Here is a 19,855-nt window from a genome sequence, read left to right as displayed (position 1 = left end):
TTGTTTACAAAGACTTTGTCAACATAACTTACCTTTTCAGAATCTGTTCCTGGACACCTCCAGTTGTACAAGTAATACTGTAAACTACCATCTCCTATACCAAACTTGAGTTTTTCCAAGAAGGTCTTATTTTCCATCAAATCTAGTGCATTGAATACATCAAATCCTTTCTGCCAAAGAAAGAAAGATTTAAAATTTAAAATATCAAAGGACTATCTACAGAAATTATAGAAATTATTGGTATAACATTTAATTCCTCTACTAATAGCTTGGATATGCATTTACAATAGGGCTTAATGTCTGCAATGTAAAGTATAGGTTAGGAAGACCATACAAAATTGCCTTAAAAAGCTAGAGTGAGTCAACAAGATCTTTCAAAATGCTGAATTTAAAAAAAAAAAAAGATCTGATGGCTATCACTGACATAAAAATAACCTATTAAGATTTTAGAAAATATCTTGTTCCTGATTCAGAAGGGAGCAGTGTCTAGATGGTTCCATTTCCAGAATTATTAACTACTGACCTAAGGCCTGACGTAAGTGAAGCTATTGCTAAGAAACCGAAGTTGTAAAGACTTTAAATAGTATGTTTGTCTTGGACTGATACTGGGAAGTAAGTTTAATATTTTAATGGTAAAAATTAAATTTCTTAAAAATGTTATATAGTAATACTATGCAAAATGTGATATAGAAGGAATACCTAAATTTAATTTCTACTTTAACTTACTGACCACTTGGGGAAAGTTGCTGAAAATGAGCAATTGGGATAATGTTGATTTGGAGACCAAAAGTAGCAAATTTATACAATATTTTCAATGATCAAATGCAAGAGAAATCAAGGAAGACATTTTTCAAGTACTGTTTCCAATTTCTCATGAGCAGTTATTTTCCCATATTCAATGTGTATCATCAAAATGTATGTCAGCTGATTCAAATTTATTTTTAAAAGAAAGATATCTATTTAATAATTACCTGAGAATAATTTTTCTGGGAAAATAGATAAATAAAAAGATATGTATTTTCAAGTTAATTAACATTCATAGGCTACATCTTATATCCCTTATGAGTTTTGTGTCTTGTATGAGGGTTAAGTTTTCTAACTTATTTCTTTTTTGTTAAATTGAAATAAAATCAATGATGAAAACAGCCACTAATGTTTTAAAAGAAATACAGCAAAATTCTTCCATTGGCAGTAATGTGTATGGGGTGGGGGAGGGCACTGCATGAATTCCACCTGGATGGAAGAAAATACCATGAGATGTTTTATATATTTTGGCATATACTCTTAAAGAATTAAATTGAACAAATATGAATGAGTCACTCACCAATTTAGCTATAATGAGTGCATCGTTCATGAGGTCCAGCAGGGGTGTCTCTGTGTGAATGTTATAGAAGGAGTAGGCAGCTTTGAGGCTCTTATGAGCAGGGTGATGCATGACTGTGGATGGGAGCGTGTAGAAGCTCAGGAAGTCAGTCAGTTTCCCACTGGAGCTCTAAGAGACAATGGTGATACCAGGTAAGTGTCACCTTGAAAAAACTGCATGCAGTTAACACTTTCACCATAACTTTCTGTCCAGACAAAAAGTAACAAGTAAGACTTCTTTCTTGGCAGCCTATTTTGAGCCCCTTCTATTATGCTGCATGGTGGCCAAGAAGAGCAGGCAGTTGGAACCACAGCAGAAGTGCTAGTCAGTGATTTGCATAAAGTTCTTAGAAAGCAAAAGGTGCTACCAGGAAAGTTTCCCTCAGGCTGACCGAAGAGTCAATGTTCTACATTATGAAGTAGTAATGAAAGATTTCATTTGCAGAAATGAAAGCTCTAGGTATTAGAAGGCTGCCATCACCACTCTGAAACACATAGGCTGCCTCCAGGAGAACAACTTGGGAGCTAAGCTAGCCACTTTTCTCATGGAACACTACTTGAAAGTAAAACTGGCCAAGATTATGGTTGTTCAGACTTGGTATATGGCATAGTTTTTTGAAAATGAATAATGAGAGCCTGTCAGTTCCAGAAAAAGAAAATGGCAGGATATATTGCCAATGATAAAATATGAACTTTCAGGTGTAAGTTAAATTTTTGGAAAAACTTGTATCCTTCACCAAGAGTTACATTATAACCTTTTCTAATAACAAAGGTTGTGATATCCACATGTGTGAGTTTTTGATACCACAAGATGAAATGTAACTTCAGTGAATCAGGGGCTGGGGTTGTGGCTCAGTGGTAGAGCGCTTGCCTAGCGTGTGAGGCACTGGGTTCGATTCTTAGCACCACGTAAATAACAAATAAAGTTTTTTATAACAAATAAAGTTATAAAAAAAAATCAGTGAATCAGTTTTTTTTTTTTCAAATAGCCATGTATATGTAAAAACTCATATACGGATGAAAGATTCATTCAAAGGACAAGACAGCTTAGTGGCAGAGCACCATGTGAGAGGCCCAGGGTTCAAACCTCAGCACCAAAAAAAGAAAAACCAAAAAACAAGGACAAGACAGACCAATGGATTTTAATGTAATAGAGGATAAAAAGCTTACTAATAAGATTTAAGGGATTTATAATTATCTGAAAAGGCAACTAAAATATTCATTTTTAACCAAATCTTCAATACTTCATATGAAATATTTTCTTCACATACTTAACATATCACAATAGATTGAAAGCAAAAGCAGATAATAGGTTCCCAGTTGTCTTCTATTAAATCAGACATTAACAAAATTTGCAAAAATGCAAATGGTACCATGTTTCACTAATTTTGTGGTTTGAAAAAATAGTTATTTTTCATACGAAATATGGTCTTTAGGTAGCATGTAATGAATTAATTATTATTAAATTGTTATGTGGAATAATATCAAATGTCTCAATTTTGAATAAGTAAATATCTATAGATGTAATCCATAAAATAAAAGCTCTTTGAGGTCCTCAATAATTCTTCAGAGAGTAAAGGAGTCCTGAAACAAGAGAGATGAGCTGCCCTGAGAAACTCACATAGGTGCATAAAGATGACATTTTTTTTTTTTAAGCAAAGATGGCAACTCTTTATGTTGCTTTGGAAATAAAAACTTAGAAACAGACTGCTCAGTTGTTCTTCAGAAATGTCCTTTGAGTCCTATCTACCATGGCTCCCCTTCATTATAGCCTTAACTGAGTGTTAATAGGTTGGATCTGGAATGTCCCCTCAAAGGCTCATGTATTAAATGCTTAGTTTCCAAAGCAGCCATGTTCAGAGGTGAGGCTTTGGGAAAGTGATTGCATCAGGAGGGTTCTAACATCATCAGTGAATTAACTCATTAAGGGATTCATTATATGAAGGCATTATTGGGAGGTGGAAGAAGTTTTAGGAGGAAGAAATCACTAGGGGCAGGCCCTAGAAGGGCATATCTTATCCCCAACCCCTTGCTCTCTCTTTCTCTTTCTCTTTCTCTTTCCAACCACCATGTCCCTCCAACACAACATTCTGCCTTACCACAGGCCCAAAACAATGGAGCCAACTGACCATGACCTAAAACCTCTGAAATCATGAGCCAAAATAAATTTCTCCTCAGGTTAGTTGATTTTCTCAGATATTTTGTCACGTGACAAAAGGTTGACTTATATATTGGGCCTGTGATCCCATACTCAGGCAATATGTGACTGCACTAAGTAAATACTTATGTATATAACTAATGTAAACTAAACCCTGGAATCACTTCTAACTGGCCCTCTCCACTCCAAGAATTTACAAGATTAAAAGCAACTCAATCCATTTCTACCAAGAGCTTCCAAGTGATTCATCTCAACAAGAATTTGGAAAATCTGGACTATTACTTTTCCTTCCTTCCTTCCTTTCTTTAACAAGGATTAAATGGCTGAATCCATGGCATCTCAACCAAAGGCAGTTCAGTTATTCTAAAACCAAAAGAATTAAGCATTAGGATACAGCCATCTGGTTGAGGTCAACCAAAATAACCTTTGAAAAAGGAGCAAAGCAATTAATCACACAGATAACAACAGAAAAGCATTAATATGTAGTAAAAATACACTCTTATCTAGAAATGGAAACTTAAGAAGAAAATGCAATTCCATCAAGATGAGCAGAAATCTAATCCAGAAGCACTGAGTCTTGGAGGAAGAAAGAAGAGACTGGTACTCTGCTCTTTCTGGAAAATAAACTTTATCACATGCGGTGCATACTTCTCAGTACTACCTTATCACCTTATGTTTACCTCCACTACAAACGTGTCGATAATGTGTTCCTGGGGAAGGAACCAGTGGGCTACTTCCTCTTCATCCATCACCGGGGCTAAATGGAACTGCTTCAGGTAAGTGTTGATTAATTCTCGCACTGCTTTAATATCTTTCGGTTCCATGGGTCTCAAACCTGAAGTCTTGGTAACCTTGTTGGAGGGAAAATAAGACAAATCCCAGAAGTTTAAATGTAAGAGAAGTAAAACTACTTTGTGTCCTTTGTCCGCAGACCCACAGAATACATCACACAGGAGCTTGTTAGAACAGCAGAATCTTGGCCCCATCCCAGACCCAGTGTATTAGAAGCTGCAATTAAATAAGATTCCCTGGTGATCTGTATATATGTTAAAGTTTGAGAAGCACTGGGTTAAAATACATGCTAGGAAATGTTCTTCTTTCTATGTGGCAAGTCTTTGGTCAGTACAGCTCATGACCTAAGTAAATCAAAACGAATGCTATGAATTGACTGATAAACTAATACCAAGAATTTTCACAGTCTGTATGACAGGGCACAACAATTGCCTAACTTCTGGGGGTTTCTGCTTTAAAAATCACCAAATCTAACATTTTGAAAACATAGTTGAGAAACTTATCTTATTCAACAGTTCATAAAAAAGATGTGATTTTGTTTTCCTGAAAACAATATAAGAGTAAATCATATTGGTCAGGATGGGAAGGCAAGAATTTTTTTATTTATATATGACAGTGGAATGCATTATGATTCTTATTCCATATATAGAGAACAGTTTTTCATATCTCTGGTTGTATACACAGTATGTTCACACCATTCGCATCTTCATACCTGTACTTTGGATAATAATGATCGTCACATTTATTAATGATGGGAAAGCAAGAATTTTAATACAATATCTAGGTATTTTCTTTCTGTCTCCACCCCGACAACCCTGCTGGGGATCAAACCCAGGCCTCACACATGCTAGGCAAGTAATCTACCACTAAGCTACATTCCAGCTCAATAGCCAGGTATTTTCTAAAGGTGCAGGACTACCTAATACTGGGCCTGGATTTCAGGACATATTGTTTTATTAAAAGGTAATCAGAGTAGGCATTTTAACACCACTACAGAGCTTTATAATTTTAAAATGAAGCCATGGAATAAAAAGCCTACCAACTTTGGTTCTCAAAAACTCCCATCATCACTCTGGTTCTCTAGAACTATCCAAACACCCAGGCACTCAAACTAGACCTAAGAAAGCCCAACAAACAAAACAAAAACATTACAAACTAAAAAATAGCTTAATTTTCCCCCCAATAACTTTATTTCCCTTGCTTGGAGAAATTTTAGGAAACAAGTAACAAAAATACTGCTTGTCCACCTTTCTGCCCTCAATGGTTTACATATAATATATATATATATATATATTTTTATATATATATATATATTTTTTTTTTTTCTTTCTGTGGTATTGGGGACTGAACCCAGGGTTTTACACAGCACTGTACCACTGAGCCATACCCCCAGCTCTGTAAATAGAATAGATCATTATGATTCCTGCAGGTACCCAGGTAGAATCTCATGGGGTAAAATAGGTTTTTATCTTGAAGGTACCACTGATATATGGTTACTAGTTGTGCTGAGGTTTCAAGATTTCAGTGACAGAGTGCTGATTAATTACTGATCAGCATGGAGAGAGAAGAATAGGAGATCCATGCTTACATTTACAGATCCAAAAGTTCTTAGCTGCATATTTACTATGGGGTCCTTCAATGATGATTTATGTAATCTACACAGTACTGCAGCTAAAATGACATTTAATAATCTAAATTTAGAGAATTTGAGTCCTTAACATTTAATGGACAATTCATATATTTTGTTTTTTGTTGCTCTGAAAGCTGATGAGTCAGAAATATCCAGGTCCCAACTGAAATTAAAAAAAATAAATAAACATGTATTTCTAAATGCTAGTTAAAAGACTAAAAGCACATATCTATGTAAACCATGGTCAGAATCATTTTCTGCTATGAAGCAGACTTTCTTTGCTTGATTAAATAGCCATTCTTTTTCTTTTGTTACTGATACAGTAACAATAAATAATATCAAGCAATTAGATTAATTAATGAAAGCAACAGGATATATGACATCTATTAATAGAGAACATTCAGAAGGGAGAAATTTGCCAACTTCTTTCTGAAGCAAAATATTCTCTGGCACATATTTCTCACTGACTCAATATTCACACTGTGAAATCACTAAAGCAACACACCTTTAGCCCAGCAGCCATCCTTAAATAGCAGTTCTCAAACATTTCAGTATCAGGACCTCTTGGTACTAGTAATTATTGAGAAGCCCTGAAAAGCTTTGATTATGTGGGTTATATATACCCACACTGACCCGATTAGAAATTAAACTGAGAACTTTAAAATCAAAATTTGACATAAGGACACATTCCATAATAGCCTCTGGAACACTTTTTAGTACATTTTTGAGGATGAAAGTAAATATGCAAATTATAATTAATTGTTATTATAGAAATAGTGTTGATTTCATGGATTCAAATCCTAAGTCTAATCATCATTATGACATTGAAGGGTCCGTGGACCACACTGCTATCCTTTGGTCTCAGAAGGTAGTAGAATGTAAAGACTTAGTGAAACAGTGTTTGGGCAAGTACATACAAAGCATCAAAACTTTGGCAATTTACAAGCATTTCAAAAAAAATATTTACCAACACATTAGGGCAAAACAGAACAGAACATACCAGCCATAAAAAGAGGGTAGGACTAGAAAATAGGGGAAAACGATTCAACTGTGCCAACCAGCAATGGCTAAAGAAAAAAAAAATGGAAGAACAAAACTTTTAAAATGTGAAATAAACCAACTCTAGCTATTATCTTCAGGAAGAAGTGGGAAGACTTAAGCTTTAATAAAACATTAAGTTTTTGTATAATCAGAGAAGTAAAGGGGCCATGTTTCCTAAGAGGTCAATGAAAAGTGAAGAGATGTTTCCAGTAACAGAAAATCTGATGTGTCAAATGAAAATCCTGTATCTGAGTCAGATGTACCTTCCAGGGCCCAATTAATGTCCATTACTCACTGGACTATATGTATATTGAAATCTGTGTAAAATCTGCTTACAAATACATAAGGAAATAAAGCCTAATCTTGTGTTCCAACATGCTCTCCCATGATGTGGGGATAATGACCTGATCTCCTATGACTATTATGAATAATAAATGAGATTACAGAAGTTGAATTGTCCAGCACAATGCTGGCCCAATAAATGTCAACTGCACTATTCAGAAGTCCAGGAAAAAGATATAAAGCAAGTCCTATAAGTAGAAACAATATGAGAGATCAGAAAATGACACTTTCTCTATAAAGCAAGAATTGCATTCAGTAAGGCTCTTCTTATGCTAAATGGTACAAAATTGTTCTTAATTGACTAGATTGCTAGCAGTGGTCTCATCCATCCGATTTCTGGAGACAAAAAGAATCTCGCATATGCTGCACTGTCCAGCTTTTACCAGAAGAGGCAGAGTGCCTCTGTTGTTGACACCTTCCAGTATTTTTCTTTTTTGATACCAGGAATTGAACCCAGGGGTGCTCTCCCACTGAATTACATCCCAAGTCCTTATAATTTTTATTTTAAAAAATATTAAGACAAGGTCTTCCTAAGTTGTCCAAGCTGGCCTCAAACTTGCAATCCTCCTGCCTCAGCCTCCTGAGTTATTGGGATTACAGGTGTGTGCCCCGCTCAATTTTTCAACATCTGCACTTTCACCTCTTTTACCCACTTTACCCACTCTTCTTTTTCCATTAATTACTCTTCATTTTCCTTTACCATGTCTTAGAAGGGGGAAAGGAGACTGAAACACACCAATGAGAGCTGTCTGGACTGTGGCAACTATTCTTCTCTGTGCTAACCTGTATTATAATGACTACACAGTGATGACCCTGGCTGGTGCTTGTTGCCCCTAACAGGGGCATGTGAGAGATGACAGCATAAGCAACAGGGTCTAACAGAAGAAACACTAATGTCTGGGCTTGTATCTCAAACCATCCACTTACTAATGATGTGCCTTTACATGAGTGTCAACCTTTATAAGTCTGTTTTTTCATCTGGATAAGGGGAAAAGAAGAACTAACTTCAAAAAGTTGTGAAAACAAACTGAATAATATATGTGAAAGCATACTATTAATTTCAATTTAATGGGGGGAAAAGGCAGTCACTACAACCACATGGCTGAAGCACAAGCTAACTGAAGGGAGATGCCAAAGCCTAGTTTCATGACCAAGGCCTGGCCTGTGATTTATCACCAACCATCCAAAACTTTGTTATCTATGAAAAGATTGATATCTGTACCGAAATGTAAAGGCCGAAACAACTTTTAGCATCTTAAATTCTAATCATTCTGAATAAACCAATGGCAAATAACAAAACTCCTTATTATTAAATCCATTTTATGCAGCCTGTATGTAAGTGGATCTTTTCCCTACACAGAAGCTAAACTGCTTTAGCTTCAATAGACTGAAATTTGGGGAGACCAAAGTAGAAATTAGCTCCTAGTGGAAAAAAAAAATAGGCATGCTTAAAGTTTTTATTTCAATTCATACAGAGCAAAATTCAAACAAAAGATCCCATTTGCATTGGATACATTCTAAAAGGGCACCCAGTTTTCACACCTTCTGGAGTTCACAGGTTGTGTGATTTGCTCCTGCTGTGTACAGGCAGGGACTGAGGTTTGCTTCTGTACAATAGAAATGGGACTTGGAACTTGTTTCTAACCAACAGCTGAAGGATTTGTGATTTGCTTCCGATCAATAGAAATGGCAGCTTTCATGAACTGATTATATAAAGTTCTAAATCCATCTAGCTGGCAGATTCCCTCTACAGACTCTCTGGCTTTCACTGGCTTTGGTCAATAAGCTTCCATGCTGTGCACTGCCCTATAGAGAAGATCAGGTGACCAAGAACTGAAGATGGCCTCTGGCAGCCTGCAAAGAAGGAGCTGAGGCCCAGTCAACCAGCCAGCAAAGAAGTCAATCCTGCCAACAACCATGGACGCCTGAAAGCCGGTACTTCCTCAGTCAAGTTTCAGAGGAGACCCCAGTTCTGGCTGATACCTTGATGACAGCTTCATAAGAACCCAAAGAATGGGACACAGCTAAGTGGTACCTGGATTCCTGACCTGCAAAACCCATGCAAGAATAAATGTGCTGGGGTTGGGGTTGGGGTTGTGGCTCAGCCTAGTTGTGCTCGCCTAGCATGTTCGAGGTGCTGGGTTCAAACCTTAGCACCACATAAAAATAAAGGTATTGTGTCCGACTACAATTAAAAAAAATTAAAAGAAAAAAAAAAAAGAATAAATGTGCTGTCTTAAGCTGCTCTGTTTGTGACAATCTTTTACAGAGTAAGTGATAAATAACACACCATCTGAGACCCCAGTAAAGCAAAGGCTAAAAGGCACATCTAAATGTGCCTTACTTAACTTTAAATATGCTTAACTTTTCCTATTAAGAGAGACAACTTTTCATATTGGGAATTTGTTCTTTTTAAAAAAAGAAGATAATTGAATGAAACATTATTTCCTCTCCCTTGGTCTCTTCTCTAAACTTGACTCCTCCACTCTATGGTATCAAGAAATCAGTGGCAACCTGAACTTTTCTTCCCTCTTACTTAACAGACCATAAATACCCAAATGCCAAAACTTACTTAACTTCATTCAATCTCACCCAACTACAAACTGAAGAACTTAAAAAAAAATCTTTAAAAGAAAGAAAGAAAGAAACAAATAAACTGGTATTTCCCAATGAACTCCCCTATTTTCCTAGTTCCTGAATTCTACGCAGTCGTTTTAGCTATATATTCCCTTTCACAGGCACAGGTCCATTTTGAGACTGCTACAAATACTTCTTTCCTTTTAAAAGCTTCAATTGTTACAGCTTCAAAAACTGCAAATCATTCTTACTTACATCCGGAAGTCTGTAAAGCTTCATTGTTCTCTGTAATGTCATATTTCTACTCAAGTGAGAAAATTTCACTTCTACCAGTTTTCTGGGGTTTAGGGATCGATGCCAGTATCTGGAATACAATAAAGGTTTTAAAATCTAATTGATTTCTAACTCTATGTTTTCACTCTGCCTCAGCCTGGCTGCTCCATAAGCATTTACTAAATACTTAAGCTGTGCCTGGCATAGTGCTGAGGCTGGCCCTCTTTGTCTGCAGTAATTTTCTTAAGTCACTTTTTCATCTTTAAAATATCTTGCATTCCTCTTTATGTTCCTTGAAGTTTGTTACCTTTTATTTCTTTCACTAAAGAGGAATCTTAAAACCTCAAGAAAAATATTAATTACACCCTGGTTTACAAATGTTTAATGGCCACCACCTTTTATCAAAGGCAAACTAACAGGTTTAAAAACATGAAACTATTTCTTCTAAATAAGTAACTTTTTAGTTGGATACATACCAAAGAAAACAACTTTTTTGAGAAACCAGTCTAAATTTCTTAAGTGATTCCAATTTAGGTACTGGGATATAGGATTTGTATTAAAATACACATGTGAAGTCATTCATCCTGTTTATCTTTGAATGCAATAATTTAATAGGTTATAGTAATTTTTCAGTTTTATCTTGTATAGTAAGTTTACTTAAAATTTTTTCCTATTTGAAGGTGATAACTCTTATGTTTTAGACACAAGTTGTTGACTGCCTTCTTGCTGGAGCAGATCTTAAAAGCTTGATTAGAACTAATAAAGTCATAAAACAGTGTAAGCTTCTTTTTATTCTTAGCAAACAAGTACATCTTGGACTTTTCAACTGATGCTTATCAGACTTTTGGAATGGTTCAGTAGTGCTGCAAAGCATGGAAGAAAACTGAATTTAGGTGTGGAGAGAAAACAGCACGACAGTGGACACTGTGAGATCACAATGCCCTGGGTTTCTCCATGCAAAGACAGCACTAGTCTTTTGAATGTATCATAAAAAGAAATATAGATCCTGTATCAATGGCAGGGAAATATTAAAGACTTTTTTTAAAAATCGCCAAGTGGCTGTATACTGAAATGAATGGTCTCCATCTCTGCTACCAACAAACTACACAAACCCCATTGAGCAAAATCCCTCACCTGAGGAGAGTAACACTTCTACCAAAATAGTCATGATGCTCAACAGGCTTGGTAAAGGGAAGACCTAGGTTAGGGATACAGTCTACCATTACCTGCACGTGGCCACCGGCTTAGGAAGAACAACTCCTGCAGTATATACAGCCTGAAAGATTCCTTCCAGGTTCACTCTTCTAGTTATTTCTCGAATTAACACTGGGGCTACCCGTTTTGATCTCAATTTCTTATGAACACAAAGAAAGTTGATTTCTACCATTTTCTTCACACTAAGAAAGAAAGATGTTGAAAATTAGAGCCAACCCAAGATGAACACATTTTACAACACAAGAAAATGCTCATAAAATTTCAAAGAATAAGAATATGGAAGACATCCTTTAACACAATACTTAAGAAAAATATTGCTTCATTTAGTTCTAGTTTCATAAATTCAGATCAAAACACTATTTGCCTTACATCCCTGCCAAAATGATTATAACTCTAGGTCAGGGAGGCTCAATCCCTCTGTTCCAAATAAATTTTAACATTTTAATCTTTTATAAGTTTTCATTTTAGAAAATGGTTCAGATATGCCTCAAAGTTATCTGTTTTTCCTACAATGTATACAATTATGGCAATAATTGAGTCACCCTAGTATAGAATCTGATGTTACTTTGAAGCATGATACAAATCCTCAGGATCCCTGAGAAGGGCTTCACCAGACCAGAGTCAGTGCATTTCCATGCTGCAGTAAACCTTCTAGAGCTTCAATCCTGGTCCCAGCTCTGATTCCAGATATGCAGGCCTCTTGTTTGGCACACAATATTCCTTGTGATCACACGTTTTTATCAGTAAATAAACTAACCTAATATACTGTATGGTAAATAGACCTTTTTCACATTAGGTCTTTGATTTTTATAGTTGAATCTTCAACTTTCTGGGTTAGATTTCAAGAGCAAAGGGGCTGAGGCTGTGGCTCAGTGGTAGGGCACTTGCCTGGCATGTGAGGCACTAGGTTTGATTCTAAGCACCACATATAAATACATAAATAAAATAAATGTCTATCAACAACTTAAAAAAAACAAGAGCAAAATGCTTATCCTATGGAGGAAAAGGTTGTTTTTCTGTTTTCTGGGTTTTTTAGGTACCAAGATTGAACTTGGGGGTTACTCGACCACTGAGACACATCCCCAGCCCCATTTTCTATTTTATTTAGAGACAGGGTCTCACTGAGTTGTACAGCACCTCACAGTTGCTGAGGCTGGCTTTGAACTCAAGATCCTCCTGCCTCAGCCTCCTAGGCCATTGGGATTACAGGTGTATGCCACTGCGCCATGCTGGGAAAGGTTTTATCCCCCCCAAAACTTTTGATTTTTTTTCCAGGAATAAATCTTAGATGTCAGTTATGGCTTTATCAATTCTGAAACATACATACATGTGTACATGTGTGTGAACAGGTACATAACAATGTGTACATGTATGAGATTGACAGAGAAAAGGAAAAATAGGCAAAAGGAAAGGAAAAAAAGGGAAGGGAGGAAGGAAAAAGGGGCAGATAAAGGGGTGGACAGAGTCTTGTCCTCCTCCTTTCTTTTTCCTTAAATATTTTTAGTTATATATGGATACAATACCTTTATATTGTTTATTTATTTTTATGTGGTGCTGAGGATCAAACCCAGTGCCTCACATGTGCGAGGCAAGCGCTCTACCACTGAGCCACAGCCACAGCCCATCCTCTTTCTCCTTTTGGTTCACAGTCTAATCTTTCTTTTTTCATTAATAATTAATGAACTTAACTTTAAGAGTTTTTAGGTTCACAGCAAAATTGAGTGTAGAGTTCCCATACAGCCCCTGTCCTCACACACACACAACCTCTTCCACTATTGACAACTCACAATGAGTAATTTTTTAAAATATTTTTTTAGTTGTAAATGGACATGATACCTTTATTTATTTATTCAATTATTTTTATGTGGTGCTGAGGATCAAACTCAGTGCATGCCAGACAAGTACACTACCATTGAGCCACAACCTCAGCCCCACAATGAGTAATTTTTAAAAGCCTACTCTCATTGCAATTCTTGGGAAAGAAAAACAAAAGCTGACATGGACAGCTTTAAATGTACCTGTCATAAATGCGGATGTTTGCTGGGATGGCACTTATGAAACCTACGAGTTTTTTATTTGAAGACACTCTGACCCCGCAGTGCCACTGCAAGAGCCAGCCTGGGGGACGCAGGGCCCTGAAGGAAAACAGGCACCAGTTAGTGTCCAAAAACACAGAAACAGACATGAGACCTCCCAATCTAACAGTCCAATCCATGACACCCTGACAGCAAGACATACCACAACAGGAATTCAGGTGAATAGTCGAAGCGAAACATGTTGTCGTCATCTTCTACATAATTCTCATTTAATAAGGTGTATAACTCCTTGAGCTAAAAGATATAATAAGCATCCTATCTATGGTGCTCAGGACCAATGCAGAAGCAATTTTGTGAATGCACATGTTGAATTAAAGAGTTTTACTCACCACTTCAGCATTACTCAAGTCTAAAGTGTCCCACATAAAACCCTGTGGCAAAGAATACGGTTCTTGACGTACATTGTCCTTATCCGGCTCAATTGCACCATGAGATGTTATGACTTCATCTGGAGAGAAAGACAAGAAGAAAAAAGGAGAAAAATTACCAAAGCATTCTGACAACCTCAAATGGTCAGCAACATAGACAAAATCAGATTTAGGATGCTGAGTTTAATACAGTCTAAAATATGCTATTATTTCAACTTCCTCTGGACTAAAGCAGGAAAGTTAACTGGTGGCGTGGAGTAACTCTCACCCCACCAGTTAAATCAAAGGAGGAATCCTTTGTCATCCAATGAGAAAGATGACTTTTATGAAATGATAAGTGATTTCGAAGCCTCAAACTTAGGTTGTACACTCACTACACAGCACCAATGTAAGCAACACAGGTTTGATACAACAGCCTTAGAGCTGTTCTCTTATACAATGAAGTTCCATAAACTGGGGGAGGGGTGTGTGAGAGTGACCTGTGACCCCTCCCAATAGCAAAACCTAATTCAAAGACTGGTGATTTCTCTCCAACTGTTCTACTAGCCATGTACTCCATACCATCAGTCTCTAGTGATTTCCATAATCCTCCCTCCAATTCATCCTCTGCAGAACATCCCTTGCAGCTGGAAAAAAATGCAGACTCTTTCTCATGCTGCCTTTTTGCTCCACTTCACCCTTCTCTGCCCCTTACTCCCAGTGCTCTGGCCATACTGACCTCTCTCAGGTTTGCCCCAGCTCAGGGCCTTCCTGGTGCCTTTCTTCTACTGAGGCCCTGCTTTGGTTATCATACAGATGGGCCTGGGACTTTCTCAGACAGATGTTTATGCATCACTTTCCCATGGCATCTCTCCCTGACTAAAGCCTTTTCCTATCTAAAATGTGTTCCTCACCCTGCCTGGCTACCATTTGTTTTGCCTTCACACCTAGTTCTGGAGCATGTGCTCCATACTCTGCCTGACATTCAACTAACAACTGCTGAATGAAAGAACCTCAGGGCCTAGTTCTTCGTATCACAGAATCTTTCTGTAGGTAGAAGTCACAGGGTTTATAACAGCTCCCCTCCCTTGCCTAATCCTTAACCTAGTTATTCTTGTTTTATCTCCACTTTGCCACCTCATCTCCATAGGCTTTCTCAAGTCAGTCCAGGGGATCAAATTCCCAGTCCCTCCCATACAGAGTCCCTCACAACTGCTTGGTGATTGGCTCTCATGCTGTCTCTACAACCATCCCATGCAAATAGCTCCAAACAGCTGGGGTCAGCTCCTCTGGATGGGCAGAAATGGAGAGGCAAAGTCTGCCTTCCAAATATCCTCCCCAACCTCAGGCTCAAGAGTCTGACTTCCAAATGTCCTCCCACAACCTGGCTTCCTTCACCTTATGGCCTCTGAACTAAGGTGAGCACAAAGAGTTCTAGGAACTGAAGAACTATGCAAGGATTTGGCCAAGGGGCAAAATAGTGAGGGAAATATAGAAGGGCTTAGACAGGGTAGGATGGAAAGTGAGGAGGTCAGGGGCAGGGCCAGAACAAAGAAGCATGGAGAGGGTCTTCTGATGAGGTCAACTTCCTGGCTGATGAAAGTGTTCATGGACACAAGAGGGGACCCAATAGAAAAACAAAACAGACACATGGACAGACAGGGCACAAATGAATAATAGTGAGGAGAGCTTGGACAGCGGAGGAAATAAGGAAGGAGGAAATTCCAGAGACCATAAAAAAAAAAAGAGCCAAAACTCCCCTACTGGATTCCCAACTCTGGGGCTCCTTCTCTCCAGAGAAGTCTCTGTCACTTTTGTCACTATCTCTGTCACTTTTGCAATAAACCTGCTGCTTGCTTGCTACCTCTGTCCTGTTCTTCAGTTCTTTGCTGAACAGAGACAATGAACCCAGCACCCCCAGATGGTAACAATAAGATGAGCTCCTAGATTATCTTCCCAAAAAAGGTGGCCTGGGGTCATGTGGCTAGCCTTAAGTGGCTTTCTTCTCTTTAGGATGGGAGAGTGGCTTGGTGAGTAGCATTCAGCTTAACCCAGTACATTCAAGCCAGTAGACCTAGAGCCCTTAACCAAGGTTCATTCAACTGAATGCAATTAAGAATCTGTAAATTCATTTTAAAGAATCTCCCTCCATTAATAAACACATTTCTAGAATCTGAAAGAAAAAAGGCAAGCAAAGATCATTTCCTTCTTCTTATTCTTCTTAATTTTTGTACCAGGGATAGAGCCCGTGGGTGTTCTACCACTGAGCTATTTCCACAACCCTTTCAGTTTTTCATTTTGATACAGGGTCTTACTAACTTGCTCAGGCTGGCTTCAAATTTGTAATCCTCCCATCTTAGCCTCCCAAGTAGCTGGGATTATAAGCATATGCCACCATGCCTGTATTTTTCTCTTCTGTTTTTGCAATTTGGAAGGTTGAACCCAAGACCTCATGCATGCCAGGCAAGTGCTCTGTCACTGAGCTACATCCCAGCCCTTCTTTCTTTACCACTCAGAAGGTCGTGGCCTTTTAACCTGTTGGGTAAGAGTGGGTGGGAGAGGCGTGGCAGCTTTCAAAATTTTGAAAACTAATATTTGAAGGCATAGGAAAGAATAGCTTCTTGATTTATGTTTGAGAAAATGGACTATTTTGTACATAGCTGAGCTATTTAGAGTTCTGGCTGGCAATTCTTTATATGATATCGATTTAGAACCTGAACTCACAGTGTAGAAATAGTTAGAGGACAATTACTTTCATATACATAATACAAAGTAGGAGATTAACATTGTGTATTTTTTAACATTTTTATGGCATTTATAAACATCATCTTTTTTCCATAAAGGGAAAGAGGAACAGTTAAATTATGTTTATGATTACTTAACTGGTCTAATTGAAATCTAATAGAACAGGGAAGCATCAGGGGATGAGGCCCCATGGTAGTTTCTTAGTATACCAAAGTATGAGATCTTCACATTCATTACATGCTGTAATTCCCATGTGACACTAGGATGCTACTGAATTAGTAGTAATGCCCCTGGTGAGTGTTCAGAATCCTATCATTAAATGGTATAAAACTATGCATTTCAATAAGATGTTATAGGGAAAACTTTTTGCATCTTACAGAATAACTGAGGAGTGAAAATGCTAAAAGTTTATATTTACAAAAAACAACTCCATGACTGAGAAGAATAAAGGTGACAGGAGAATCACACACCATTATATGTATAATGTTATATATAATTTGGTATCATATTTCAAGTTCAGGGAAATTGGATATTGTAATAGGGATACAAGTCAGATAAAATCATTGTAATTGAAAACCAACGTCACTACCTAAAATTTATATTTTAAAAAGACAAATATTACTTCTATGTAAACTTTGAATTTATGGTATGGAGCAAATGATATAAATGAAGTAAAATCTATTTCATATTTTTGATTCCTGTTAATCAACCCTTGTTTTGGGGGAAGGGTGGGCAGTAGAAGAGCATACTTAGTTTAGGTACTGGCTGCGTATCCCAAAACTGGTATCTGCGTTTTGCAGCCTCGTCAATGTTCCTGGCAGGGCCCTGGCATGCGGAGAGTAGCTCCATTGCTCTCTGGATGTCCTGTAGCTTCTGCATGGGGATGGTGGGATTCTAGAAGAGCAAAGACACAGAGACACAAAGTATGAGGAAGCTGCCACTGCTCTTAAACCTGGGGCAGATGCACGTTTATCCGCCATGGAGACTGGCATCCCTAAACACTGCCCAACCTCCTCAAAGTCTGCTGGAGGCTGCAGCTCCAGGATCACGATATAAGCAATGTACTTTGTTACAGGAAACAACAGTTCTGTAGTTCGAATGGGACTCTGGCAGTTTGGAAAATCTAAAGTAAATGGGAGCATCCTTTGTTTCAGGTTCCCACCCACCTGCAATGGTCCCACCACTGCTCCTCTGGGAGGAAAAACCAAAAGGAGTGACATGCAGTGCATGCATTACTGTCATACAGCAGCCAGGCAGCCACAAGCCACTGTCAGGTTTAATGCTCTGCAGCAGCAATGGGGGGACAGAGGAATAACTTCCAGAACAGAAACTAGGCAGACAAGATCATTAAATTAAAAAAAAAAAAAAAAAGAAAAGAAAAGAAAAAGAAATCTGAAATTGGTGCTAAGCTGGGAAGGATATGATTAAGAAAGGAACCCTTCACCACGTCCCTTCCTCCTGGACCACACGTAGCTCCTCTCCTAGCCCCTCACCTAGTCTTCTGGAGACAAGCCTGTTAACAGAAGGCCAGCAGCTCCAAAAGCAACTCCAGTCCTCAGCACTTTCCACCTGCCCCCCTTACACACTCAAGTGTTTAAAATTAGCCTCCTTTTTAGTAAAACATATTCTCAGTCTGTAAAATGTACAATTCCTTTAAATTCTAAAGCTCCCTTCTTAAAGGCAGTATTCCTGTCATCTCCTGGGGATTCTCCAGCTCTTTTTGTAATTCCTCAAATGATGTGTTAATGAGAGGGCAATGTATAGGACTAAATTTGGAAATCAGGGACTTTTTCTCAATAAGCAAACTGAAAAGTTTCAAAATCCTGATACTACTCAAGGAATATTCTTCACTGCAATTCTGAAGTAGTAAGAAGAAATTTCAGAGCCTTCAGTTTTGTTGTATGGACACAAAGAAAAAGTGAGATTGACCCTCACGGGTTTATAAACAGTACCTTTGGACTCCTGATCGACTTTGAAATCTGTGGTCTGGAGCAAATTGTTTTAACCTGGGAAGCTTATCCATTTAACACAGCACAAAACAGGTTTCATTACACAGAGACTATCCTGTGGCTGCTTTATTCACTGGTTCTTTAGGGTTGCTGATACTAAAATGATCCAGAAAACAAAGTCCTAAAGTCTAACTGGAGGCAAGTTTAGCACCTCCACTCAGAAGTCTAATGACATAACCCAGGATCGCCATGATTTTTGTAAGCTGTTCATCTTACATATTGATTGAGATCTAAATCATAAGGGCCATCTTAATGACACATAGAAATTTACCAAAGTATTTTTCCTATTCTAATTTATTGTATTTTGGGATTATTCCTTTTGCTTGAGTCTCTTTTGATTTTCCAACATTATAAGTAATTGATTTCTAGGTAAACAAAATTTACATCCAGTTGAACCCCAACAACACAATCTATTAAGAGACTATGACTTCAATGGGAATTGAGATCACAGCACATTTTGACTAACAATGTTTGAACATGCATTTAAATTTAGCTTAAAAAGGCAAAGTAGAGACCAAGCTTACAAAAATATACTGACAAGGTCTACACTGAATTTGTCTTGATAATTTTTCTTTCCCGGTAATCATGTCTTCTAACACTAATTAATGCATCAAAAAGCAAATTATTTTGCAGCAAACATGAATTAGCACCTTTGTTCGAAAGGAGCTAATGGTAATCCCAACTCTATGAGGAAGGTCTCACAGTGATTTATATCCTACCTAGTTAGCATCATCAGGTTAACCAGAACCCATTAAATGAAATGACCATTTGTAAAATATTAACATCTTGACGTTCACTATTAAAATGCTTTCTCTTTTGTTTTTTCTTTGTGGTACTGGGAATCAAACCCATGCTAGGCAAGTATTCTACCACAGAGCTGCAACCCATACCTATTTAAATGCTCTCTGAAAGTAGATTTAAGCACAACAAATTAATAAGGACAACTCAGCTATGATAAATTCCTTTTTTTTAAAATTGTTTTCTTTCCAGGGCCTAGCACATGCTAAGCAAGTGCTCTACCACTGAGCTATACTTCCAGCTCTGTGACAAATTCTAACCCCACCCATTCACCTTCCATAAAAGCACAACTTGGGAAGAAAGATGAAAATATATATTAGTTCCATATTAGTACCCACTATTAAACTCTTATGTGAAAGGCGGGTAATTCCTCTTTTCTTCTACATTTGCTCCATATGAAATACTAAGCATCAATGATATCTTTACCTATTATTTGCTAAATTTAATGTCTTGGGAAAAATGTCCAAGTC

General features: G+C 37.6%; 1 protein-coding gene across 5 annotated transcripts in view; it reads right to left on the bottom strand.

Annotated features, from left to right (window-relative positions):
• Nmt2 (N-myristoyltransferase 2) overlaps positions 1-19,855 on the bottom strand; it is a 47,765-nt gene that overhangs the window by 2,921 nt on the left and 24,989 nt on the right. For 4 of the 5 annotated variants that reach the window (XM_021730227.3, XM_005330862.4, XM_040278684.2 and 1 more), the window contains 9 exons: positions 17,328-17,472; positions 13,816-13,934; positions 13,629-13,720; positions 13,409-13,525; positions 11,402-11,572; positions 10,158-10,266; positions 4,201-4,371; positions 1,325-1,492; positions 33-170 (listed from right to left, as the gene is read on the bottom strand). In XM_021730227.3, coding sequence (XP_021585902.1) covers positions 33-170; positions 1,325-1,492; positions 4,201-4,371; positions 10,158-10,266; positions 11,402-11,572; positions 13,409-13,525; positions 13,629-13,720; positions 13,816-13,934; positions 17,328-17,472 — 1,230 coding nt within the window. The remainder of the gene's footprint in view (positions 1-32; positions 171-1,324; positions 1,493-4,200; positions 4,372-10,157; positions 10,267-11,401; positions 11,573-13,408; positions 13,526-13,628; positions 13,721-13,815; positions 13,935-17,327; positions 17,473-19,855) is intronic. The other variant, XM_040278685.2, reaches the window with a different exon arrangement.

The sequence above is a fragment of the Ictidomys tridecemlineatus genome, chromosome 10 (assembly GCF_052094955.1).
Source record: "Ictidomys tridecemlineatus isolate mIctTri1 chromosome 10, mIctTri1.hap1, whole genome shotgun sequence".
NCBI classification, from domain to species: Eukaryota; Metazoa; Chordata; class Mammalia; order Rodentia; family Sciuridae; genus Ictidomys; species Ictidomys tridecemlineatus.
This window is presented reverse-complemented; position numbering and strand designations above follow the sequence as displayed.